Source organism: Oncorhynchus mykiss, chromosome 6, assembly GCF_057628025.1.
Source record: "Oncorhynchus mykiss isolate SJ-2025 chromosome 6, ASM5762802v1, whole genome shotgun sequence".
In the NCBI taxonomy this organism is placed as follows: domain Eukaryota; kingdom Metazoa; phylum Chordata; class Actinopteri; order Salmoniformes; family Salmonidae; genus Oncorhynchus; species Oncorhynchus mykiss.
The window spans coordinates 81,738,690-81,766,401 of NC_143027.1; the positions used below are offsets into that span (position 1 = coordinate 81,738,690).

Consider the following 27,712-nt stretch of genomic DNA (forward strand, 5'->3'; position numbering starts at 1 on the left):
ATAATTTACATTTGTCAAAGTTTTTCAGATCTCAAACCTTATCTAAAGAGTGAAGGTCATATGCACGTCATTTATTGCGTAGGTAGATGTACACCAGGAGGCCTTGCCATCCCAAATGAACAGTAAAAAATGTATACCATAAATCCAATATTAGGACATTCTCAGCAACTGAGTGTACATTTACCTTCACCACCAGCTGAGTGTACATTTACCTTCACCACCAGCTGAGTGTACATTTACCTTCACCACCAGCAGAGTGTACATTTACCTTCACCACCAGCTGAGTGTACATTTACCTTCACCACCAGCTGAGTATACATTTACCTTCACCACCAGCTGAGTGTACATTTACCTTCACCACCAGCTGAGTGTACATTTACCTTCACCACCAGCAGAGTGTACATTTACCTTCACCACCAGCTGAGTGTACATTTACCTTCACCACCAGCTGAGTATACATTTACCTTCACCACCAGCTGAGTGTACATTTACCTTCACCACCAGCTGAGTGTACATTTACCTTCACCACCAGCTGAGTGTACATTTACCTTCACCACCAGCTGAGTGTACATTTACCTTCACCACCAGCTGAGTGTACATTTACCTTCACCACCAGCTGAGTATACATTTACCTTCACCACCAGCTGAGTGTACATTTACCTTCACCACCAGCAGAGGACAAAATCTGCTTTCCTTAAGTATTTATTTTGTATAATTCCATATCATTTGGTTAAATGACTATTATGTAAACTTTAAAACATTAGACAAGAAGAGCTAAGGGTCTATCTTTTCCTGAATAAATTCTGCTGTATTAAAACTTCTCTTTGTTGACAGTTGTTTGTGACGCAGTTACACAAGATTATGGTTCTGGCTTTCCGAGATTACATTAAAACTCATTAACCTAATTAGACTCTACATGGCATTGAATTACCGGCTTTGTCGCAAATGGTATCCTATTCCCTCTCCCCTATTTGGGACGTACTAACAGTCTTCTTTAATTCCATTACAATGTTTACGAAAGACTGGCTTATCACACCCTATGGAAATGAATAACACAATGTAATTCATTTTGCCACATGTATCTGTGCTGTAGAAATGGCTTTGAAAATTGAATAACCATATTATCCAAGTCACAAACCTCAATATCCGAGGGCTGTGCAATCCAAGCAAAGCAGGCCTTGTTAAATTAGTTAAAAATAAAGAGAGACTCTTTGTATAAACTCCCAGTCATTTATTGGGTAAACCACCAACGTTTCAGCATCAGCTTACCTTCTGCAAGGTCTTTTCTTATTAAATGCCTTGTTACCAATGAATCAGAGATACTCTGAACCTTTTTATCAATATATGTGGCCTAAATGTCAAGACCTCTCGGGAGAAGTATTGTCTAAGGGGAAGCTATAGTATTGCCTGCAGAATGGGCAGAACAAACATTTCATATGAATTTCCAAAACACGGGGAAAAGTGAAGGGCGAAGATAGAAGCCTTACTGTAAGTGATATCATTCTCCAACTGGTCAGTTAACCCTTTACGGATACATTTCATTTCTTTCATGCTCCGTAAGAGATGCAGAAAACTGTTCATGTCAAAAGGTTCACATACCACCAGCTTATCAGAAGTTAAGTTGTTGGACGATGGTGGTCTTGTGAAACGCTGTGGTTTAGGCCTGCTTGAAGCTCACTCTTCTCTGGGGTGGGACTGCAGTATGGGGACAGCATTGACTTCTGCCGATATCTTCACCGCTTCCTATTCACAGTAGCTCTCCAGCTGCCTCTTGAGTTCTGAGACAGATTCCTTCACTGTCTTAAAATCACAAGGATGGTGGCAGGTAACTCTTCAGATACGGGGGGGGGGGGGGGGGGGGGTACTATGGTCTTTGAACCTCTGAAGGAACAGGATGTTGTCCTCAGTGTTTGAGAACTGCTCCATCTCAGCATGTCTCCTCCTGAGCTCAGTCACTTCCTGCTCCAGTTGCTCCAGGAGTCCTTCAGCCTGACTCACTTCATCCTTCTCCTGGGCTCTGATCAGCTCCTTCACTTCAGAGTGCCTTCTCTCAATGGAGAGAATCAGCTCAGTAAAGATCTTCTCACTGTCGTCCACTGCTGCCTGTGCAGATCGTTGTTAAGATACACAGAAAAGGAAGATGGATACATTTCAACCAGCCCACTCACTCACCCCGGACATGTAAATATTATAGACTTAATACACTGAGTGTACAAAACATTAGGAACACCATTCCTAATATTGAGTTGCACCACCTTTTGCCCTCAGAACAGACTCAATTTGTTGGGGCATGGACTCTACAAGGTGTCTAAAGCGTTCCACAGGGATGTTGGCCCATATTGACTCCAATGCTTCCCACAGTTGTGTCAAGTTGGCTGGATGTCCTTTGGGTGGTGGACCATTCTTGATATGCATGGGAAACTGTTGAGTGTGAAAAACCCATCAACTCAAACTGGTGCAACTGGCACCTACTACCATACCCCATTCAAAGGCACTTAAATATTTTGTCTTGATCATTCACCCTCTGAATGGCACACATACACAATTAATGTCTCCATTTTCTACAGGCTTAAAAATCCTTATTTAACCTGTCTCCTCCCCTTCATCTACACTGATTGAAGTGGATTTACCAAGTGACATCAATAAGGGATCATAGCTTTCACCTGGATTCACCTGGTCAGTCTATGTCATGGAAAGAGCAGGTGTTCCTAATGTACACTCAGTGTACATAGACATATACTGTATATTTATACTATAAATGTGTGCCTAGTATGCATGAATTCCCACAGAAAGTGAAAAACTGGTTTTATAGAACAGCAAGGATGTAACCGCTTGTGAACCATTCTTTTGTTGATTAGTTATAACTGTTCTTTATAACTTTTTTAAAGCAAATCTAGAGAGTGGGACTGATGCTGCAAATCAGCACATTGCTAAAGCTTGATGGTGCAATGCATCTGACGGTTAATGATTCAATGTGTTAATGTTATATTTTCCTTGTTTCTGTCCCGAATAAAATACATATCTATTAACCAGATAGTTTGGTTCCTGGATGCTGATTGGCTGAAACAGCATTCCTGCCGTGTATTTCATTCAGACAATATACCACGGGTATGACACAAAACGACTTGTTTATTGTTATATTTATGATGGTAACCTATTTATAATAGCAATAAGGCACCTCAGGGGTTTGTGGTATATGGCCAATATACCACCACTAAGGCCTGTATCCAAGCTCCCCACTGACAGTTATGCCTAAAAACAGCCCTTAGGCGTGATATATTGGCCAATATACCGAAACTCCTCAGGCCTTATTGCTTAAGTCTAATAGAGCTCCCCAGCTTGTTTTAAAAACGCGGAAATGAGTTACCTCTGGTTTGTTCAGTCTTTCCTATGGGGAAAATTACTGCGGAAAGAATAAACGCCGAAAATAAGGTTTGAGGTTAGCACAGACTTAGGAGATGTTACAGGTTTTTGTCACACCCTGATCTGTTTCACCTGTCTTTGTGCACGTCTCCACCCCCCTCCAGGTGTCGCCCATCTTCCCCATTATCCCCTGGGTATTTATACCTGTATTAACTTTTTTCTTCGACCTTGTCTGCATCTAGGTCATACCTGAAATGTGATAGTTTTGTTCTATGAGACAATACTAGTCAGTTAACATTAACTTTTATGAAGCCTTTACGTGCTTTTTATGACTACATAAAGGCTTAAATTCCCAAAAAGTGAAGTTAGCTTATGAAGATGAACTAAACTTAACCTAAGTCTGTTTACCACAGACATTATTTTTTAGAACTTATACAAATCCCTACATTAATTTTTCCTTAGGTTTTGTCCAACGAACCTGGCGGAGTTAGTGCCTACAAAAAGATGCCATTACTATTGCTCTCTATGTAGATGGTCCCAACACTCACCTTCAGAGAGTCCACAGCCTGTCTCAGCTTCTGCATCTCCTTCTTTATCTTCTGGATTCTCTGCAGGGATTTCTGTTGATTTCCCCTCACCTGCTTCTGTTTCTCAGTCCTTTCTCTTGTAGCTGAGACTGTATCATGGCCTTTATGTTTATCTATCATACACAGTAAACTTCCAGCAGTTTGTCATGATGAGAGCAGATCTTCTCCTGTAGTTGTGTGGAGGCTTCGACCAGGTTGTGCTTCTTAAAGGCAGGAGATTGATAGTGAGGCTGGAGGTGAGTCTCACAGTAAGAGGCCAGACACACCAGACAGGATTTGGGTATGAACTGAATAGGTCTATTCTTGTCAACAACAGCCAGTGCAAGAATCACACTCCACGTTTCCAGGTTCAGCATAACAATGTGCAGGAAAAGTAGCTTGAAGCAAAGTGTTTCTGCTCAGAACAGGTCTTGGGACAACTTGTCTGTCGGCACTCTGGGCAGCTGTAGACAGCCTTCAGATCATCCTGATCCCAACAGCCCTGAATACAGCCCATACAGTAGCTGTGTCCACAGGCAGTAGTTACCGGATCCTTCAGTAGATCTTTAAAAAATGCCTCTGCCATTTTGATACGGCACACTAACAAACTGTGCTGCCAAATAGGAGAGATAACTTTAGTTTTCCTTGTTTGTGCTGAGGAATAGGAGTGGCTGCCACATGGCTATTATGTAACTTCCTGCTTCTATGTGTGTGCAGAGTGCAATGTTCAGTCAGTGCCTACAGGGGGGCATTTGAGTTATCCTGCCCCTGTGTCTCTGTCTTTTCTTCTCTGGCTGAGACTGTTTCATCATGGCCTTTATGTTGATCCATCTTACACAGACAACAGATACACTGCTAATCGGTACGACAGTTAACCTCCAGCAGTTTGTCATGATGAGAGCAGATCTACTCCTGAAGACTGGCTGGCTTTGAGTTTTGCCTTAGTGCAGAGCAGAGGTCCCAATCCTCCTGGTCAGTGTCTTTCATGACTCAACAGAGGATTATGTACGTCCTGATCTCCAATAGACGGAATACACACACTACTGACCTGCTCTGTGCTACTACAGCACAGCATGGGAAGAGTTATACTGGTGAAAAGTCAATAGACTCAATGCAGGGGTAGGGGGAAGTCAGAGACACAGTTCTTTCTGCATAGTTCACTGGGGAAATGGGATGGCGGTATAACTATTCAGATACCCTAGAGAGGTGAAAGAGAATGGACCTTAAAACAGATGGAATACCCTAGTAACAGTGTCACGTCCTGACCTTAGTTCCTTTTTTACGTCTCTATTTTGGTTTGGTCTGGGCGAGAGTTGGGGTGGGCATTCTATGTTTTTCATTCTATGTTTTTCATCCTATGTTTTGTTCTGTGTGTTGTATTTCTATGTGTTTGGCTCGGTATGGTTCCCAATCAGAGGCTGCTGTCAATCGTTGTCTATGATGAGAACCATACTTAGGTAGCCTGTTCCCACCTGTGTTTGTGGGTTGTTGTTTCCTGTTTTGTGTTTTTTTCACCTTACAGGACTGTTTTGTGTCGTTCACTCTCTTTTGTCATTCAGTGTTCAGTTTATTTAATTAAATTCACTATGAACACTTACCACGCGGTGTGTTGGTCCGATGATTCCTATTCCTCATCATCAGACGAAGAGGAGAGCCGTTACAAACAGGAACACTAGTATCAGGAGAGATGTTTTCTTGCATTGGTAACTCTATTTTTAAGTCTGCTATAATATCCATCTGATATTCACTTAAAAATTACGTGGTTAAAAAGGTTAATTATATTATAATAAACCAATAATTACTTTTACATTTCTGGTGGATTCCTTACAACATCACTGTGAGCTACAGGTTATTCTATTTGACATTTGTCTAATCATTTTATTATTTCTATTTTTAGAATAACTTAATTTTTCCCGCTAAGGAACTTATTTTGTTTATATTTGAAGTATATATATAAATATATACATGTCTAATGCATGTGTATAATATTTACATATTGGGGTCCTGGTGAAAGCCGATTGAGTGGGCTGGTTGAAATGAATCCACCGTCTCTTTCTCTGTGTATCTTAAAAGCGCTCTGCACAGGCAGCAGTGAACGACAATGAGAAGATCTTTACTGAGCTGATTCTCTCCATTGAGAGAAGGCACTCTGAAGTGAAGGAGCTGATCAGAGCCCAGGAGAAGGATGAAGTGAGTCAGGCTGAAGGACTCCTGGAGCAACTGGAGCAGGAAGTGACTGAGCTCAGGAGGAGACATGCTGAGATGGAGCAGTTCTCACACACTGAGGACAACATCCAGTTCCTTCAGAGGTTCAAAGACCATAGTACCCCCCCCCCCCCCTGTGTCTGAAGAGTTACATGCCACCATCCTTAACCAAGGTTGTGATTTTAAGACAGTGAAGGAATCTGTCTCAGAACTCAAGAGGCAGCTGGAGAGCTACTGTGAGAAGGAAGCAATGAAGTTATCAACAGAAGTGAAAGCTGTCCACATACTGCAGTCAACCAAGCCTAGCATCGGAGACCAACAATACGCACAAATCTTAAAATACACTGTAATGTCAAAGTGGAAGATAAATTCAATTTTTTTTAAAGATAAGATACATGGACTCACTCTGTGTGAAATAATAAAGGATATAATTTCTTACCCTTCCTCTGTCCCCCACACATACAACATTAGTATGTCAAGTATTGAATTTCAAGCATAGATTCAACTACAAAGACCAGGGAGCTTTTTGAAAGCCTCATAAAGGAAGGCAATGATTGGTAGATGGGTAACAATAACAAATCAGACATTGAATATCTCTTTAAGCATGGTCAAGGTAATAATGATGCTGTGGATTATTTATTAAACCACCAAGACACATCAAAGATACAGTCATTCTTCTGAACTGAGCTGAAGGACAGGAGTGAAACTGCTCAGGGACGTCACCATGAGGCCATTGGTGATTTTAAAATATTTACAGAGTAAACTGAGGATGGATCAACAACATTGTAGTGACTCCACAATCATGACGTAAACGACGGAGTGAAAAGAAGAATACAAATATACAGAATATTCCAAAACATGCATCTTTTATCCAACAAGGCACTAAAGTAATACTGCAAAAAAACACTAAATGCACTAAATGCAAAGCCCTATTTATGATGCAAATCCAACACACCACTGAGTAACTGCCTCCTTATTTTCAAGCATGGTGGTGGCTGCATCATGGTATGGGTATGCTTGACATCAGCAAATACTTTGGAGTTTTTCAGGATAAGAAGAAACGGGATGGATCTATGCACAGGCAAAATTCTAGAGGAAAACCTTCTTCAGTCTGCTTTACACCAGACACTGGGAGAGGAATTCACCTTTCAGCAGGACAATAACCTACAACGCAAGGCCAAATATACACTGGAGTTGCCTACCAAGAAGACAGTGAATGTTCCTGAGTGGCCAAGTTACAGTTTTTTTCTTAAATCTGCTTGAAAATCTATGGCATGACTTGAAAATCGCTGTGTAGCCATGACCCCCAACATCTTGACAGAGCATGAAGCATTATGAGACATACCCAAGAAGACTCAAATCTATAATCGCTGCCATAGGTGTTTCTAACATGTATTGACTCAGGGAGCTGAATACTCATGCAACAACTATATTTTAGTTCATTTCTAACCATCTTTAAAATAAAATAAAAATGTATTCCACTTTCACATTACAGAGTATTTTGTGTAGATTGTTGACCAACAATTACAATTAAATCAATTTAAATCCCACTTTGTAGTACAATAAAATGTGAAGAATTCCAACGGGTATGAATACATCTGCAAGGTATTGATTCTTGAAGAATATTACTGATAGATGCCTCATGAGCTTAGTTTAACTGTCTTACCCCATCAGAACCCAGAATATAAACTTGTTTTACCTCAGTGTTTTTTAACAATGTAATTGCAAAGAAACACTGTACAAAAAGTGTACACAAACCCTGGTTCAAAACACAAATATAATAAGAATAACATGTGCTGTGTACTATGACACAACTTAAAGCCAGCCTGTCTTCAGGAGTAGATCTGCTCTCATCATGGCAAACTGCTGGAGGTTTACTGTCGCACCAATCAGCAGTGTATCTGGATCCACTGACTACTGCCTGTGGACACAGCTACTGTATGGGCTGTATTCAGGGCTGTTGGGATCAGGATGATCTGAAGGCTGTCTACAGCTGCCCAGAGTGCCGACAGACACGTTGTCCCAAGACCTGTTCTGAGCAGAAACACTTTGCTTGCTAAAGTGGTGGAGAAACTGAAAAATACTGCTCTTTGAATTGTTCCTCCTGCTCAATATCATAGCTACTTAAAATAACTAACAGTTCATTAACTGTAATCTGGGTTTCTGTATGATGATATACGTTTCATTAATCTTAAAATATGTACAGATTGTATGAAAATCGAAGATACAAATCAAAATTGTACTATATCCGTACAACGTGAAATGACTGTCCATTCTGATTCTAAGCAGGCAATAGTATAACCTTCCTGTAGACGCAATACTGCTTCTGCCACGTCCTGACCATAGAAAGTCTTTATTTTCTATGGGGGAGTAGGTCAGGGCGTGACTGGGGGGGTTAGTCTAGTTTATTCTTTCTTATGTGGGTGTTCTAGTTTTCATGTTTCTATGTTGGTGATTTGTATGATTCCCAATTAGAGGCAGCTGGTAATCGTTGTCTCTAATTGGGGATCATATTTAAGTAGTGTTTGTTCCCACCTGTGTTTGTGGGATATTGTGTTTTGAGTTAGTGCACGAAGCATCTCTGTAGTCACGGTTCGTTGTTAGTTTATTGTTTATTTGTCTTTGCTTAGTTTCACTTTCTAATAAATAATGTGGAACTCAACATCCGCTGCGTTTTGGTCCGACATTTATTCCAGCGAACGTGACAGCTTCTGCCAAGAAGTCTGGACTTTTATGGCACAGGAGCCAGTGTACTTGCCCTGTAACTACAGGCTTGCATGTTGAAGCTCCACTATGGCGGTTCCCCCTTGATCTCTACATTAGTGTTAGTCTGACAGACAGTGAGAGGATGGAACCCTGCCCCCACAGTCAGTATGATAGCCTCTCCTTACTTTAACATGATTAACACAGAGTCTCAGTCTGGTCCTTCCTGTCTCCATTGCTTTGACAGGAGCCCCGGCAGCATGACGGGTGTGACAGACGTTAGTGAACACACAGGTCCTGTTGTGTCCCATCACCAGACCCTCACCAGACCATCACTAGAACACTGATGTAATAAGAGGGGTTGAGAGAAAAAGAGACCCAGGCTGTGTTCAGGCAGATTGGAGCCACATCTATAGACACTGTATAGTGAGGCTAACTGAAGACAAACAGGATCAAATTAGAGAAACGAGGGTAGTAGTTGTCTGTCGGCCATCTTAGGATAAGTCAAGGCCAACTGTTTCATCAAAGATAAGTTGAGATGAGGCCAACATGTGGCAATGAATATTCACATACTTTCAAAGAGATAATTGCTGGAGAGAAGAAGATTGCAAAAAGTGCATTAAAATCATATATTTTGATTATTACAAAAGGTGCATTAAAATCTTATGTCCATAAAGAAGCCTGGAGCGCCTGGCGTTGCAGAAGGTTCTCCAGAATGCCTGGAGACATTCGTCTACATTTCAGCAAGGTATTGCACAAACTGTTTTGGTTGGGCAGTTAGTGTGATTGACCATGAGGAAGTCAGAGATTTCACCACCCCATTTGCATGCTATGTCTTCACAGGAAACAGAATGGATCTTACTTTTATCCTATATGAATATCATATATGAAATAGATTATTAGTCTTACATAAAACGTTCAATTTGTATTTGATTTTATATATTTTTGTACATACCTTTTGCAATAGAGAGAATGAGAGAGAGAGAAAGAGGAAGAGAGAGAGAAAGAGAAAGAGAAAGACAGAGAGCGCGCGAGAGAGAAAGAGATTCTCATTCACTTTAAGATACCCAATCTGGATGTCAGGATGCCTAGTTTCCCATCAACCAGATTCACATTTTTCTTGACACCTCCAATCCCAACAAATACATTTCTTCACATACACACACCAGACGCGCCACCACCCAGACGCATACATTACAATGACACCACTTAATAATGTATCGCTCACAGCAACAAATATCCGAAACAGAGCGACATTCAGCCATAAAGATGTATCATTATTGACATGGTTTTTTTTGCACACTGAAATGGTGCATCATGGTTGGAAAGGCAGTACCATGGGGTTTGTGCTTGACTCGCTATAATTTTCCCCCAAAGAAAGAAACCAAGGGATCTTTAAATGAGCCATGCTCTCTAACATTACTGTCCTTTTATGGACTTGTGGATGGAGACACTCTGAATTGCTGGGATGTGCACTCAATGCAGTCCGACAGCTAGGTTATGGCCCACTGTGTTTTATACCTGGTTTCAAGTAGTATTTTTTTTCTTTCAAATACATTGAGGGTTTGATTGAGCTTGGCTGGAGTGCCAGATGGGCAGAGGACACAGGGTTTGGACTTCTGGGACGATTTCATTGGTTCCATTAAGCCAGAAAAACTCAATCAAGTGCCGCTAAAGTATTTGAAAGGAAACCAAGACTGTTTGAACCCAAGTCCTTTCTGTTTAAAGATGTTGTGCATTTGAATGTTTGACCTTAATATTTACAGTAATGATGCATTATAAGAGGGTTTGGCTCATATCACAGCGGGAGGATATGGGTCAATTTCTGGTCACCGTGTGTAGTACTTAAGTGAAACAGTTTTGTGTGAATAAACAAACATTATACAGTGTGCAGAACCATGTGCACATGGCTCAATAACCATGGTATTGTGTGGAATGAGGGGTATCTACCAGGAATAAAAAGGACAGTCATTTATCCTAATCCATAAAATAGCTTCCATACTTTCCACTGTTGTAAATATGTGTAGGCATGACTGTCATTTTCACAACAACAACAAATTAAACTAATTGACACCATATTCAGTTACATTTCCAACTGAATTAGGCTGGGATACAATCCAAGGTGCGTTATAGAGTAACACACTGACAATGTGACTTTTAAAGGCAATTTTACAGACGTTTGCGGAGATCGCATTCATGGAAAACAATGTGCATGTTGGCTCAAGCATAAATGACCTTTAAAGGTCAAGTGCAATGCCCTGCTCTATAACATGGTTTGGATGGAATACCGGCCTAAGGCTATTGATCGCAGTAGTGTTTTCACTCAAAAGAGAAGGATGACACTGAACTTCACTACCTGAGTCAGGCTGCTAAACAAGATGGCCGACTTTCCCCATGTCACATACTTATTTTTCTTTGGTATTATGGCGGTCTGCTAACAAATGATATAGGTGCATGTCGCCACCTACTGTTTTGGCTGTATTTTAGCCTACTATTCTGTAATATGAATTAATTACACTTTGATAGAGAAAATAAATTCCCTACCAACTAACTCTACACCCATTAAAACCACTATTTCACTACTTTGGCCCTATCTGATCCTATCCCAGGCCAACAGCCTGGGAGAACGGGACACTATCATTCAAATCTGGGGCCTGAAAGGGAACTGCATCTTCAGACAACATTCACAGGAATTTTTCAGCAGATCCAGAAACATTTTCGCTGCATTCACAATTATGTAAAGTTTCTTTGATTTCTTGTTAGTTTGACTTGTACAATTGATCACCTGTGCAATAAACACAACAAAATCCACCTTCTTCACTATCAGTGCTTCAGGATCCCTCAACGGATGAACAACACTTTCTGCAGGCTGCGGGGCATCCAGTGCCATTTCTCCCTTCCGCTATTTGCGCTGCCTCTGCATAAGAGACCTGGTGAACAGCCCAGATTCTTGCTACTTCGACCTCCTTCACCCTGACAGGGCATTCCAGGAACGTGGTTCCCACCACAATTGCAACACCGTGTATCCACCGACCCTTCCACAACATATTTATTCCATCTGCACACACTTGCCACGTGGCCAAACTTTTTACATTAACAACACTGCAATGGTCTGTTCACAGAAGCTCTCACTGTGTATCTCATATACCCCAGCTTTACATCTGTGGGAAGAGATATTCCATCAAATAGCAATAGCACCGATAGGCTTTGCTCTTTCCTTCACCATACAGTTCAATCATCATACATCCATTACTCCTGGTACATTGTATATGTTCAGCCTCAATTTCCACCGCGACGCCAGACATTTGATCTGTTCCCTCTTCAGAAAATATCCACTTTGAATTCTACTCCGATAATTCAGAGAGATACAATGCACTTTCCTTTTGTTCTTCTGACACAACAAATCAACACCATACCGCTCCTGGTCACTTTGATTGACACCACCTTTTCCAGTGGGTCCTCCACCATCTCCTTGACTGATAATGGATCTCCCAAAAACACAGATTTTCCCATGAAACTAACTCCAACAAGGAACAGACCATTAATAGACCAAAGCCTGTCTTCATGAACAACTTTATCCCGTTTTTCTCCATTCCTCAACGTGACAGTTTTCCACTCATTTCCATTAACGTTACTTAACGCGTCATCCAACTCAGTGCTTCCTCTTCTGCCAACTTCCCCTCAGTTCGGAGGCCAAGAAGACGACCTTCCATGTCACATACTCCTTCACGTGTTTAAATGAAGGTGGGAAGCCGTAGTACTGACAGAATATTGGCACTGAAAATGACACCTCCTTTACACACAGCTCAGGCTACCAGTCATGCTGTACTGCCTTTTGTTACAGTGGCAAGCAAATAGGTGATGCAAATGTGTTTTGTTTGTGATACCCATGTAAATATTTGCTATGTCCAGGAGCAGCCGTCGGGTTACAGTTGTCTTATGGAACGATGGCATTGAGTTGTATTGACGTTTACTAGCAAACAGAACCATATCTAACCTCCTCATTAGTTTACATAATGGTTGGTTTCTCCTGTGCGCTGAAAGATGTCCTAAAAGGCAGGGTTGTGATTATTAGGCCATAACGTAGGAAAACATTTTGCAATGAAAACGTTTCTTATTGGACAAATTCAGATAGTCCTACCTCCCCGTTTTACTTTGTTTTCTTCAATGTTGTACCTAATGAACAACACCATGGGTCGTATTCTTTGGAGCACATCATAGCAAAATGCTCAGGTAGTCCCTCCCTCCCGTTTTCTTCATTATGAACACGACCCTGAGGTGAACATGTCCTGGATCAACACAGGACACTGGAATGTAGATAGACTGCGAGACTCACATAGACTGTGTTACATGATCATTCCAGCTATGACATTAAGAGACTATCGTAGATCTATGTCTTGAACTATTTTGTAATTGTGTTCTTAATGATAGCTGGAATGCATCATATCTTAAAGTGAATGATTTCTTTAAGTCACAGTTTGATCCCAAAAGGACCTTTTTGATTTTTGCATTGAGGTATTGAAATAAGAACAGTAAATCCACAACAAGTGAGATGACCAACATGTTTATTTGTTTGACAGTCTAGAGTGCACATGCTGTAAATGCTTTCTGGGTTACAGAACACCTCCATGCTCCTCTTTCAATGGAAAGGACTTTATCAAAGCACAAGGACAAAACAAGAAAACACTCAAGTGCCATAATGTTGGCCTACAGCATGTGGATGCTGCATATCCCTTGCGGTTGTGGACACAGTGGTTTGTCGCAAACTCCCCATATTCCCTAAATATTGCAATAATATTGACCAGAGCCCTTGGGGACATGGTCTAAAGTAGTGGGAATAGGGTATAATTTGGGATACAGGTGATGATACAAGTTGATGATGATATTCCTCTGTCTTGGCTGGAGCGTGGGATGTGGTGGTTCTAGTGAAGTGTTTCTCCTTGAGGGAGTTTAGAGACATTTGAGGAGGAAGGAGTTGCAGCTGCTGACTCTGCCACAGTCACAGAGCTTCCCAATGCGAGGTCCATGCCTCAAGGCACACCGGTCGCCCATGCCACACTGAGAGACCGAGAGAGAGTGAGGGAGGTGGGAGAGATAGATAGACGGAGAGAGAGAAAGAGATATATAGAGGAAACACAAAGTAGCTTTATCGCAAAACACAGTCCTTAACTAAAAAAAAAACATTTAATTAGGAGAGAAAGAGTTAGTTAGCGATGGTAATGAAAGTTCTAATTAGTTTGCTGTATGAATGAAGCGGTGTTCGCTGGTTCTTTAGACTCTTCCTCCTTTCAGTTAATTAGACTTAGGGACGCTATCTAGAATAGGCTGTATAATTGCACTCAAATCAAAGGCTGTTGGCATTTCTCCCCTTGCATTTAATTATACTGACAGCTTATACTCGTTAATTGGTTTTACATAAACTTTCAATTGAACTGCATTGAAATGGGGCCAGACTATAACACAGAGTGGGAGAAACATGGGGGGCTTAAAGGGGATGTTCAGGATTTTACAAAAAAAAAGCCAAATGCTCGTGACATCAAATAAAATATGGAGTTGATTTGAGTTGATTTCAGGTGATTTGGCCATTACAAAAAAAACAGCTCACATGCCACTATTATTGATTGTTAGCTTGTGGTGGCTAAAATAAGCTGAAATAGGGAATATTTCAAGAAAACCAAACCATGGATTAAAGCTTCTCCTGACCCATGGACTGCTTTCAGGGTGAGGAACTATCTAACATAAAGTTGTCAAATCCTAAACTTCCCCTTTAATAACAGGCATCCACATTTTGTTCCAAATAAATAAACTCCTATAATATATTTCAGCAATAAGGCCTGAGGGGGTGTGGTATATGGCCAATATACCATGGCTAAGGGCTGTTCTAATGCAAGACGCAACGCGGAGTGCTTGGACACAGCCATTAGCTGTGGTACATTGGCCATATATCACAAACCCCTAAAGTGCCTTATTGCTATTATAAACTGGCTACCAACTTAATTAGAGCAGTACAAGTAAATGTTTTGTCAGACCAATGGTATACTCTGATATACCACAGCTTTCAGCCAATCAGCATTCAGGGCTCAAACCACCCAGTTTATAACACCACTTTGATACTTGAAAAGTACTGAGGATTTTAAATGCAGTCATAACCTCCATTTGGTCAAAAATAACATTGGTAAAAGTTAGTTTTAAACAGGAACATATTAGGACTCACAGGAGGGATCATCCCTCTCTTCTCATTAGAAGGCAGACGGCTCTGCATCTTCACTAGAAGAGCCTCCATCGCATCCACCTGTGACACGGAGTAAAGGAAACAGGGTCAATGGAATTTCTCATTGCTTTTCTCAAGGGGAGTTTTCAAATCTATACTCCTATATGAGTGCAATTTCCCCATGAGTTTATGTACTACCTAACGACAATGTCAGTGTTATAGAGGCTATATTTTTGTTTCCAGAAGATCCTCTTGTGGAACTTTATCTCTTCAGGTGTCACATTTGACATTTAGCGATATGTTCCAGAGGTTCAACCAGGGATGGACATTAAATAAGATAGCCAGCTAGACCGAGGCCGGTACTTTTCAGACGGGCTAGTATAAATGTTGGTTTACTAGCCCGGCTGGCCAGTGGACTAAATCTTTAGCTCCATCCCTGTGTTTAACCATGGATAAAACTTATGGATAAATCGGATTCTCAAGGACACCTTTATCAGGACGAACTGCTGAATAAGGTTATGTTGACCATAGTACAATCATGGGCGAACGTTTAGATTGCATTTATATCTCGAATTATATTGACTTAGATTTATATATTAAATTGAGAACCTGTAGTGCATGAATATATAGATCAGGACCAACATGCCAGGGTAGCCTGAAACAACAAAAGTGATTCCCTATATGAACTTACAAGTTCTTTCTCTGCGGCCGCGGCAGAGTTCTGCGCGCCAAAGTCCTCTGCGGAAACTTCATGTGACGCCTGTCCTCGGCACATAACGGACATCAGACCGATACACAGCAGTCGGAGCAGCACTCCTGAGCTATCCATGGTTCTGATGCGGTGCGTGGTAAATGCTGTGCAGTCGTGGCGGCAATGAGAGAGCGCAGGGGATCAAAGTGGAGGGTCGGAAGTTCAGAGTGAGTAAATGTGCAACGGACTGCCGGACCTCTGCATTTATACTAGCGAGTAGCCCCGCCTGTAAGGTAATTTAGCTGGGTTTCAAGACCCATTGCGAGGAACTCCAGTCTTCAATGCATCTTGAATGGTTTGAAGGATGACTCTTAATTGTGTTATTTGAACTGGTGGGTTCAAATCCCACACGTTACACTTACATCCCATCACACGTTACACTTACATCCCATCACACGTTACACTTACATCCCATCACACGTTACACTTACATCCCATCACACGTTACACTTACATCCCATCACACGTTACACTTACATCCCATCACACGTTACACTTGCATCCCATCACACGTTACACTTACATCCCATCACACGTTACACTTACATCCCATCACACGTTACACTTACATCCCATCACACGTTACACTTACATCCCATCACACGTTACACTTACATCCCATCACACGTTACACTTACATCCCATCACACGTTACACTTGCATCCCATCACACGTTACACTTACATCCCATCACACGTTACACTTACATCCCATCACACGTTACACTTGCATCCCATCACACGTTACACTTGCATCCCATCACACGTTACACTTGCATCCCATCACACGTTACACTTGCATCCCATCACACGTTACACTTGCATCCCATCACACGTTACACTTGCATCCCATCACACGTTACACTTGCATCCCATCACACGTTTCACTTACATCCCATCACACGTTACACTTACATCCCATCACACGTTACACTTACATCCCATCACACGTCACACTTACATCCCATCACACGTTACTCTGGCATCCCATAGCTTCTTATTTTGTCAATTGTTCAGATTTAAACCCCCTCTATTTATAATTGTAGATTATGAAGTTGTTTTTCACTCTGTTGCAAGTCCCACCTCAATATATACCAATTACATTGCGTAAGGCAACTGTAGGCTATTAAATAAAATGTTCCTTGTAGGGGCCATTTCTCACGTTGAATGAGACAATTACAATCCCGCAATATAATTTCAACGGTGATTTTAACTGAGTTGGGGATCAATTGTGATTTCAACATAATTAAAATATCTAATCACTGATATCCATTACAAAACAACCCCGTGTCTCATTTTTCCTTCACAAACCTAATATACAGTGAAATAGAGAAGGACAATGTTCTAATACTGAAGCTAATATAACGATATAAAAGCTCCATTCCCCTTCGACTTTGACTTTATAAATTATTGCTCAGTTTACACAAAGATAATATACGTCATAAACAGTTGCATAAAAACACTTACCATACATAACACATAATACAGAACATACATAACACATAATATAGAACATACATAACACATAATACAGAACATACATAACACATAATACAGAACATACATAACACATAATACAGAATATACATAACACATAATACAGAACATACATAACACATAATACAGAACATACATAACACATAATACAGAACATACATAACACATAATACAGAACATACATAACACATAATACAGAACATACATAACACATAATACAGAACATACATAACACATAATACAGAACATACATAACACATAAAAACACTTACCATACATAACACATAATACAGAACATACATAACACATAATACAGAACATACATAACACATAATACAGAACATACATAACACATAAAAACACTTACCATACATAACACATAATACAGAACATACATAACACATAATACAGAACATACATAACACATAATACAGAACATACATAACACATAAAAACACTTACCATACATAACACATAATACAGAACATACATAACACATAATACAGAACATACATAACACATAATACAGAACATACATAACACATAATACAGAACATACATAACACATAATACAGAACATACATAACACATAAAAACACTTACCATACATAACACATAATACAGAACATACATAACACATAATACAGAACATACATAACACATAATACAGAACATACATAACACATAATACAGAACATACATAACACATAGTACAGAACATACATAACACATAATACAGAACATACATAAGTAATAATACAGAACATACATAACACATAATACAGAACATACAACAAGAATCATGATACAGTTCTTTCAGTGGGGGGGGGGGGGGAGGCACAGAGCCATTACAGCTTGGAAAATTGACGTCATGGCTTTAGAAGCTTCTGATAGGCAAATTTACTAAATTTGAGTCAATTGGAGGTGCACCTGTGGATCTATTTCAAGGCCTACCTTCAAACTCAGTGCCTCTTTGCTTGACATCATGGGGAAATCACAAGAAATCAGCCAAGTCCTCAGAAAACAATTTGTAGACTTCCACAAGTCTGGTCCATCCTTGGGAGAAATGTTCAAACACCTGAAGGTACCACGTTTATCTGTACAAACAATAGTACGCAAGTATAAACACCATGGGACCACGCAGCCGTCATACCACTCAGGAAGGAGGCGCGTTCTGTCTTCTAGAGATCAACGTACTTTGGTGCGAAAAGTGCAAATCAATCCCAGAACAACAGCAAAGAACCTTGTGAAGATGCTGGAGGAAACAGGTACAAAAGTATCTATAACCACAGTAGAATGAGCCCTATATTGAGATAACCTGAAAGGCCACTCAGCAAGGAAGAAGCCACTGCTCCAAAACCACCATAAAAAAGCCAGACTACGGTTTGCAACTGCGCATGGGGACAAAGATCGTACTTTTTGGAGAAATCTCCTCTGGTCTGATGAAATAAAAATAGAACTATTTGGCCATAATGACAATTGTTATTTTTGGAGGAAAAAGGGGGACGCTTGCAAGCCGAAGAACACCAACCCAACCATGAAGCACAGGGGTGGCAGCATCATGTTGTGGAGGTGCTTTGCTGCAGGATGGACTGGTGCACTTCACAAAATAGATGGTATCATGAGGGGAAATTATGTGGATATATTGAAGCAACATCTCAAGACATCAGTCAGGAAGTTAAAGCTTGGTTGCAATTGGGTCTTCCAAATGGACAATGACCCCAAGCATACTTCCAAAACTGTGGCAAAATGGCTTAAAGGACAACAAAGTCAAAGTATTGGAGTGGCCATCACAAAGCCCTGACCTCAATCCTATAGAACATTTGTGGGCAGAACTGAAGAAGCGTGTATGAGCAAGGAGGCCTACAAACCTGACTCAGTTACACCAGCTCTGTCAGGAGGAATGGGCCAAAATTCACCCAACTTATTTTGGGAAGCTTGAGGAAGGCTACCTGAAATGTTTGACCAAAGTTAATACATTTAAAGGCAATGCTACCAAATACTAATTGAGTGTATGTAAACTTCTAACCCACTGGGAATGTGATGAAATAAATAAAAGCTGAAATAAATAATTCTCTCTACTATTATTCTGACATTTCACATTCTTAAAATGAAGTGTTGATCCTAACTGACCTAAAACAGGGAATTTTTACTAGGATTAAATGTCAGGAATTGTGAAAAACTGAGTTTAAATGTATTTGGCTAAGGTGTATGTAAACTTCCGACTTCAACTGTATCTAACAATGACCTCTTATCGCTTCTGCAGTAGATAACCACCTTTGAACTGTGTTGCAGCTCGTTGCTTGTTGTCATTGTAGAGACATATTGCACAACGGTATTCCCAGGGAATAATGTCAAGTAGAAAACTCAGTAGTCTTAGAACAGCATTTACCAAATGTTGGGTAGAGACAAATAGGCTGTGGCTGATACCGTTTGAGTTTAAGCTTACATCGGAGTACTGGCTAGAACTGCAAACTGCAAACTTAACATGTGTAAATATTTGTATGAACACAACAAGATTCAACAACTGAGACAAACTGAACAAGTTCCATAGACATGTGACTAACAGAAATGGAAAAATGTGTCCCTGAACAAAGGGGGGGGTCAAAATCTGGTGTGGCCACCAGCTGCATTAAGTACTGCAGTGCATCTCCTCCTCATGGACTAAACCAGATTTGCCAGTTCTTGCTGTGAGATGTTACCCCACTCTTCCACCAAGGCACCTGCGAGTTCCTAGACATTTCTGATGGGAATGGCTCTAGCCCTCACCCTTAGATCCAACAGGTCCCAGACGTGCTCAATGGGATTGAGAGGCTCTTTGCTGGCCATGGCAGAACACTGACATTTCCTGTCTTGCAGGAAATCACGCACAGAACGAGCAATATGGCTGGTGGTATTGTCATGCTGGAGGGTCATGTCAGGATGAGCCTGCAGGAAGGTTACCACATGAGGGAGGAGGATGTCTTCTCTTAAATGTACAGCATTGAGATTGCCTGCAATGACAACAAGCTCAGTCCGATGATGCTGTGTCACACTGCCCCAGACCATGACGGACCCTCCACCTTCAAATCGATCCCGCTCCAGAGTACAGGCCTCATTGTAATGCTCATTCCTTCGACAATAAAGGCGAATCCGACCATCACCCCCAGTGATACAAAACCGCGGCTCGTCAGTGAAGAGCACTTTTTGCCAGTCCTGTCTGGTCCAGCGACGGTGGGTTTGTGCCCATAGGCGATGTTGTTGCCGGTGATGTCTGGTGAGGACCTGCCTTACAACAGGCCTACAAGCCCTCAGTCTGAGCACTGATTGTGCGTTCCTGGTGTAACTCGGGCAGTTGTTGTTGCCATCCTGTACCTGTCTGCAGGTGTGATGTTCGGATGTACCGATCCTGTGCAGGTGTTTTTACACGTGGTCTGCCACTGCGATGACGATCAGCTGTCCGTCCTGTGTCCCTGGAGCGCTGTCTTAGGCGTCTCACAGTACGGACATTGCAAGTTATTGCCCTGGCCACATCTGCATTCCTCATGCTTCCTTGCAGCATGCCTAAGGCACGTTCACGCAGATGAACAGGGACCCTGGGCATCTTTCTTTTGATGTTTTTTTTATGTTTTTCAGAGTCAGTAGAAAGGCCTCTTTAGTGTCCTAAGTTTTCATAACTGTGACCTTAATTGCCTACTGTCTGTAAGCTGTTAGTGTCTTAACGACCGTTCCAGAGGTGCATGTTCATTAATTGTTTATGGTTCATTGAACAAGCATGGTAAACAGTGTTTAAACCCTTTACAATCTGTGAATTTATTTGGATTTTTACGAATTATCTTTGAAAGACAGGGTCCTGGAAAAGGGACGTTTCTTATTTTCTGAGTTTAATCAGTGTCGATGCGTAGCGTGCCTTTAGGAAGGTTATTTCAGTGCCTGTAGTAGGCAGCAGAGGGCGCTGCGCCTGCAGTTTCGCCGAGTGGCTGCTGATGGGTGTTTCCTCGAACGCATACTTTAGGATTTAGGAAGGAACACACACCCCAGTGACATCAGTTAGGTTTGAAGAAGAAAAAAAGTCTCAGCTCTCGACTCAAACCGTGCAGTGGAGCAGCAAGGGGGCCGAGAGCGCCTTCCCGACTTTTTCAATTATATAGCCCGCAAAGAGAACTGGACGAAACTATAGGCTATCATCTCAACTACTATAACTTGACCTCGTCAACCCGGGGAGTGAGGATTATAACATTTATTCAGAGAATATGTCAACCTCAGACGAGGCAGACGGGCTTCGGCCGAGATATGGGTGTGAGTATCTAAAAACTTTTCCTGCTCGCTCACCTTGGGATCATATTTTACCTCCGTTTACAGAAGTTTAACAATTTAATTGTTTTAATCAATACATACATTTTCACAGGCGTTTTTTCTTCGTTCTATCTATATTCACATGTTTGACTTTGGTTAGACTTTTGACAGCGTGGTAGGTAGGCTTTGACTTCCGCGTTTTCATCTACATCGGCTACAATATTGCAATTTTACGTGGCTACATCGAATTAAATTAGCCCACATTGAATTTGGTCGATGCAATCCGGGATCCTTGAGACGTCATTGACGTAATAGAGTTTCAAATGGTTAGGTTTAGTCAAGGGTAAAGGTAGGGGTTAAGTTTTTAAGGTAGGGACGTCTATGGTAGGATCCGTATAGCACCAACTCATAAAATTTGGACATGTTTGCATTTTTCACAGTAAAGGATAAGGCGCTACATTGTTTTCTTATAGGGAATCTGAAGTAGCAAGACGATGCAATAGTTGAGTGGTTTACCTGGTCGATTCATTGACATCTATTGATGGCCTACTATAGTTTATTGATATGTGAACTAGTATCCATTGATCTTATCTTAATTAAAAACATTTACGTTCGGATATTGTCTTTTCCAATTATATTTTATAAAATAATTATAGCATTTTTGTATTGGTTTACATTTGTGATTTTTATGCACTTTGAAATGATTCTGTAATGAAAAGTTCTTTACAAATCTAATTTACTCGTTTTTAATTTTATTTATTCGTTATTATACCAGGTAAGTTGACTGAGAACATGTTCTCATTTACAGCAACGACCTGAATAGTTACAGGGGAGAGGAGGGGGATGAATGAGCCAATTGTACATTTGGGATTATTAGGTGACCGTGATGGTTTGAGGGCCAGATTGGGTATTTAGCCAGGACATCAGGGTTAACACCCCTACTCTTACGATAAGTGCCATGGGATCTTTTAGTGACCACAGAGAGTCAGGACACCTGTTTTACGTCCCATCCGAAAGACTGCACCCTACACAGGGCAGTCTCCCCAATCACTGCCCTGGGGTATTGGGATATTTTTTAGACCAGAGGAAAGAGTACCTCCTACTGGCCCTCCAACACCACTTCCAGCAGCACCTGGTCTCCCATCCAGGAACTAGACTTTCCTGAGGCAGTCAGTAGCCTTGGCTTAAGTGGGAACCATACCACTGTACTTGCTGGCTTGTCAACTGCTTTCAAGATTACTTCCACTGTAAATTACCAAGTTGTTTGATACATTTATTAGGCTAATAAATGAGATTAAGGCCGCACAATAATAATAATTGTAATCATAGTCAGTAGAATAAAACCCCACAATAAAATCCTGGAAATTGTAAGTGGCAATTTTTAGACTTTTCCATTCTCTAATGGTCACGTAGCCTAGGTTATAATGAATATGCTTGTTATTCAGAAGGCCTAGACATCACCAGAAGGAGCCTGAAACAATTAGCTCTTGTAATGCGAGTGCTCATGCCCACTTTTTTTTTCTCTCCCTCCCAGCTCTAAAAATATATTTCCAGCAACATTACCATGCAGGTCTCTTTAGCCTAGGCCAGTGGATCCCAACCAGGGGTACTTAGACCCCTGCTGGTACTTGGCCTATCCACAGGGGGTACTTGAGTTGACTCATGAGACCATAGGTCTACTGGTAAAATGCACACGAGGGGGTACTTCAGGGGTACTCCTGGCAGAGAGAAATTCAGTTGGTGGTAGAGTAACAGAAAAAGGTTGGGAACCAGCGGTCTAGACCCTAGCCTAGACCACAGAACTGTGAGCTACGAGCTTTGTTTACCTGCAGAATAGGTTTGATTTATTACGGTCTCTTCAGAGTTCTTTGAAAGAATGCCCATGCATTTCATTTGGCATATTTGCTAGATCACTTGAAGTGATAAAGACATTTTACACAGAAATAAAAAATGTCAAACAAACGCTGGAGATGTTTAAACAAAGTTTGCATAGACTAGCCTACATTTACCTAGCCTACATTTACCTACTGTGTAGTGAGTGACTAAAGCTAAGTTGTCCTCCCCGATCAGTAACCCTTGAATCATCTCATTATGTGGAACTGGCGGTGAGGCCAAGTTGTAACCAGACTGGGAGGGGATGGAGTAGCCTAGCGTTGAGGACAGTTCAACATGACAGCTGAGCTGAATCAGCCTGTCAATCAATCAACACATCATTTCTTGGGACTGTTTACATCTTTGTGATGGCGGCCAACACGACTATGTCAGTTGTGATATTCAGGATGGATGGGACAGTCTCTACCCCTCCTACATGCAGAATGAGAGAAGTCTGTCTCACTGTTCATTTGAAGGTTCTTGCATGTTATCTTGTTAATCGTCCCTACTTGTTTGTGTGTCTGCTAGTCTGTGTGTGTTTACTATAAATGTGAGTGTGAGCTAGACTCAACTCAGTGTGTGTACTGTGTATGTTTGTAAATGGAGTGTTTCTTGTACAGCTATGCTGAGCGAGCTAGTATTCACCTAGTGAGTGTTTCTTGTACAGCTATGCTGTTATGAGCGAGCTAGTATTCACCTAGTGGGTATTGTTTTCCAGCTGTTCTGGATGGTGTCGAGCGACTCACAGCAGAGGAGATGGACGAGAGGAGGCAGCAGAACATGGCCTACGAATACCTCTGTCATCTCGAGGAGGCTAAACGGTAAGACTGTGTTTTTCATTAGTTGGTAATTGCCTTTTCTTTTGGCTGGTATAAAAATGAATAAAAGCAGACAAATGTAAATTCTGCCGGATATGTACCTGGGGAGACTTCAACCCGCAGTAGGAAAGGAAGGGAAATGGCTCTCACCACAGTCTGTGAAGGACAGAGAATGCAAATAGTCTGCCATTGATCCACACTTCCAATGTGAGAGAATACAGAAGTGTTCTTAGGGAGTCTGGGGCCCTATAAGGAAACAGGGGCCATTGATCCACACTTCCAATGTGAGAGAATACAGAAGTGTTCTTAGGGAGTCTGGGGCCCTATAAGGAAACAGGGGCCATTGATCCACACTTCCAATGTGAGAGAATACAGAAGTGTTCTTAGGGAGTCTGGGGCCCTATAAGGAAACAGGGGCCATTGATCCACACTTCCAATGTGAGAGAATACAGAAGTGTTCTTAGGGAGTCTGGGGCCCTATAAGGAAACAGGGGCCATTGATCCACACTTCCAATGTGAGAGAATACAGAAGTGTTCTTAGGGAGTCTGGGGCCCTATAAGGAAACAGGGGCCCTGTTTCGTATTCTAGCTCCAGTGTTGCATCTCAGCTATTGCAATGGTGTTTGTTGTAATTGCTGTCATGGGCTTTACCTCAGAGTGTATCATAACATGTGGGTGAACTGCTCCCTATCGGACTTCCATGTTCAGACTTTAATTGCTTTATTCTTTTTTAGAGGAACAGATAGTTGGAATTCTCACATACTGCTGAGATCAACAATGGTTGGCAATGTGATCTTGAATAGAAAAGCTTAAGTGTTGTAGATTAAAACAAGGTTTAATGAGCGTCATGCAAGGTAAAGTGTGTGTGCGTGTGAATATCCTTGTTAATTTCCAGCACCTGGAATGGAACCTGTTGTTCTGGCCTGGTAGTACAAATGTCAGTATTTTCTGAAACGTTGACTTGTGTAAGGTTAGACATGTTTTTATGTCCATTTCAGTCATAGTGCTCCCTAGGTATCACATTTCATATCATGTTTGGACTGCCTTATTTGGTGGTCATTATCACTCTGCTATGTGTGTTAGCAACCCCTCTTGAGGTTGAGCTTTTTGTATGTGTGTTGAAACCTGCTTGCAATGCTGCAGTTTCCACATTGGATGTGCTGTTTACTTTCTCCCTGTATAACATGTGGTGCCAGAACTAACATGCTATACTCATTCATTAATACCTGCTCACTGTCATGTGATGTTTGAAGTGTTTCATATTGTAGAAGTATTGAAAAGTGTGTTTTGTCTGTTGTGGTGATCAGGCCTACAGGTTTATGCCTGAAGTAGCTAGTGGCCTAGGTTTTGAGAGGACTCTGACACACACCCATCCCCTAGGTCCCCCAGTGGACTCTCACACTCAGAAGAGGAAGGAGTGAACGAGACAGGAAGTGACTAAGTCCCTGTTGAGTTTAGTATCTTCCGCTGTTGCCACAGAAACCCCTGGTCGTCATAGCAACGGGTTCCGGTGTGAGTGTTTGTTTGACTGTATGTTGTGAAGATAAAACAGCAGTGGTACGCTGGTCTGTTGGGTCTTCCCCCTCTCCTGTGTTTTACCACTGTCTACTAGTTCTCTAAACATGGCTTGACAAATATATTGCTAAAGAGGTGAGAAGAGCCTTATGTCAGGGCCTAGGTCCTATGTTAAGTCTACGTACAGCGTTTTCCAAACACCTCTGAAGTTGTCTGTGGTTCTCTTGCAGTTCTGTCCCTACAGTATCTTTAGCAGTTGCGGTATCGCTAGCTGGTTAGCCTAGCACCAGAATGAGCGTTGTGTGGTGATGTCACCCTGCCTGAGAATTAAAGTAGTGTCACCCTTGCTCAACAGACTAGTTTGTTGTAGCGATTGGTTAGAAGTTACAATGCTGCTAATTGAGTGTGAATTGTGATGTTCTGTGAAGTGCAGAAAGCCCTGCGTTGACTCCCAGGTCAGGACAGAGACTGGACTTACTCTGTTATATATAATGAGACTCCAGCTCCTGATAGGTAGGTGCTTGTTGTTGTTGTACAGTGTCAGGCTGGGGAGACCATTGTGTTCCAAATGGCAACCCAGCCCATAGGGCTCTGGTCAAAAGTAGGGCACTATGTAGTGCACTAATGTAGGGAATATGGTGCCATTTGGGACACTAGAGAGAGCGAGAAAGTGAGTGTCAGGTGAAGGAGAGCGGCAGACAGGTGAGAACTATTAGCTTGTGAACACCTCAGCCTGGAGGCAAGGAATGCTTATGCTCATGAACGTGATGTGTGGTATGATGGGAATGCTTCTCACACAGATATGAACACACTGTGTATGTGGACATGTGAGTAATTACTCTCCCTGTCTCTCTTTCTCTGTCATATATGCAAAAAATGCCTTTTATCTGTACCAGTTATTTCCATGCATTGCAGTGTTTAGTTCTATAGCTGTCACTTCTGCCTGTAGATTATGATGGTATCAGAGGAGATATTTGAATATTGCTCATCTCTCACTGACTATTTGAGGAATTTCCTAGGTGGCCAATGACCAATATCTGTAGACATACTGTGAGAAATAGGCCTACAGTTGCTGAAGTAAGGTTGCAGGTTTATTGAAGAGTACAGTACTACTGTTTGTTCTTGTCTTTGTGACACAACAACCACGTGAACCTGTTTTTTCCTCTTCAACTTCTGTCTTCTTTAGTCTCGTTCTCTCCCTTTCTCTCTCAGTGGGAATGGTCTTTCCTGCATGTTATTTATTCCTTTACACGAGAGGCTGGCTGAGCTTTGTCTCTCTGTGGGAATGGTCTTTCCTGCATGTTATTTATTCCTTTACACGAGAGGCTGGCTGAGCTTTCTCTCTCTGTGGGAATGGTCTTTCCTGCATGTTATTTATTCCTTTACACGAGAGGCTGGCTGAGCTTTCTCTCTCTGTGGGAATGGTCTTTCCTGCATGTTATTTATTCCTTTACACGAGAGGCTGGCTGAGCTTTCTCTCTCTGTGGGAATGGTCTTTCCTGTTATTTATTCCTTTACACGAGAGGCTGGCTGAGCTTTCTCTCTCTGTGGGAATGGTCTTTCCTGTTATTTATTCCTTTACACGAGAGGCTGGCTGAGCTTTCTCTCTCTGTGGGAATGGTCTTTCCTGCATGTTACTTAATGCTTTACACGAGAGGCTGGCTGAGCTTTCTCTGCCTCCAATTCAATCTGAAACTACATCTGGAGAAAGTAGTTAGCAGTCAGCTTCTAGGGTAAAGTGGTGAAGATGCTCTGTAAGAGGGTTCTCCTTGGGTTCTCCTTGGGTTCCCCTTGGGTATAAAGAAAAGAAGGCTGATGCGTAACGTTAGTAAGTTGTACGACTGAATGCATTCAACAGTAATGTCTTCCTCATTTAACCCAACCCCTCTGAATCAGAGAGGTGTGGCGGGATGCCTTAATCGCCGTCCACGTCATCG

At 41.6% G+C, this 27,712-nt stretch overlaps 2 protein-coding genes and 1 pseudogene across 3 annotated transcripts in view; 1 reads left to right on the top strand and 2 right to left on the bottom strand.

The window, feature by feature from the left end:
* Positions 1-1,695: 1,695 nt before the first annotated feature.
* LOC149983125 (tripartite motif-containing protein 29-like) lies at positions 1,696-4,606 on the bottom strand (annotated as a pseudogene). The gene is made up of 2 exons (XR_016496964.1): positions 3,912-4,606; positions 1,696-2,103 (listed from the first exon to the last, which is right to left on the bottom strand). The product of XR_016496964.1 is annotated as a tripartite motif-containing protein 29-like (transcript).
* Positions 4,607-13,385: 8,779 nt separating this feature from the next.
* On the bottom strand, positions 13,386-16,207 carry LOC118944568 (cocaine- and amphetamine-regulated transcript protein-like). The gene is made up of 3 exons (XM_036964584.2): positions 15,740-16,207; positions 15,052-15,129; positions 13,386-13,895 (listed from the first exon to the last, which is right to left on the bottom strand). Exons 1-3 carry the CDS (start codon positions 15,875-15,877, stop codon positions 13,788-13,790), a joined length of 324 nt encoding a protein of 107 aa, XP_036820479.1. The 5' UTR covers positions 15,878-16,207; the 3' UTR covers positions 13,386-13,787.
* A 5,017-nt stretch (positions 16,208-21,224) lies between these two features.
* Positions 21,225-27,712, top strand: part of LOC110506160 (ras GTPase-activating-like protein IQGAP1) — a 66,097-nt gene continuing 59,609 nt past the window's right edge. Inside the window, exons 1-2 of the mRNA XM_090239074.1 lie at positions 21,225-21,573; positions 24,161-24,263. Coding sequence (XP_090095200.1) covers positions 21,528-21,573; positions 24,161-24,263 — 149 coding nt within the window. The 5' untranslated portion in view covers positions 21,225-21,527. The remainder of the gene's footprint in view (positions 21,574-24,160; positions 24,264-27,712) is intronic.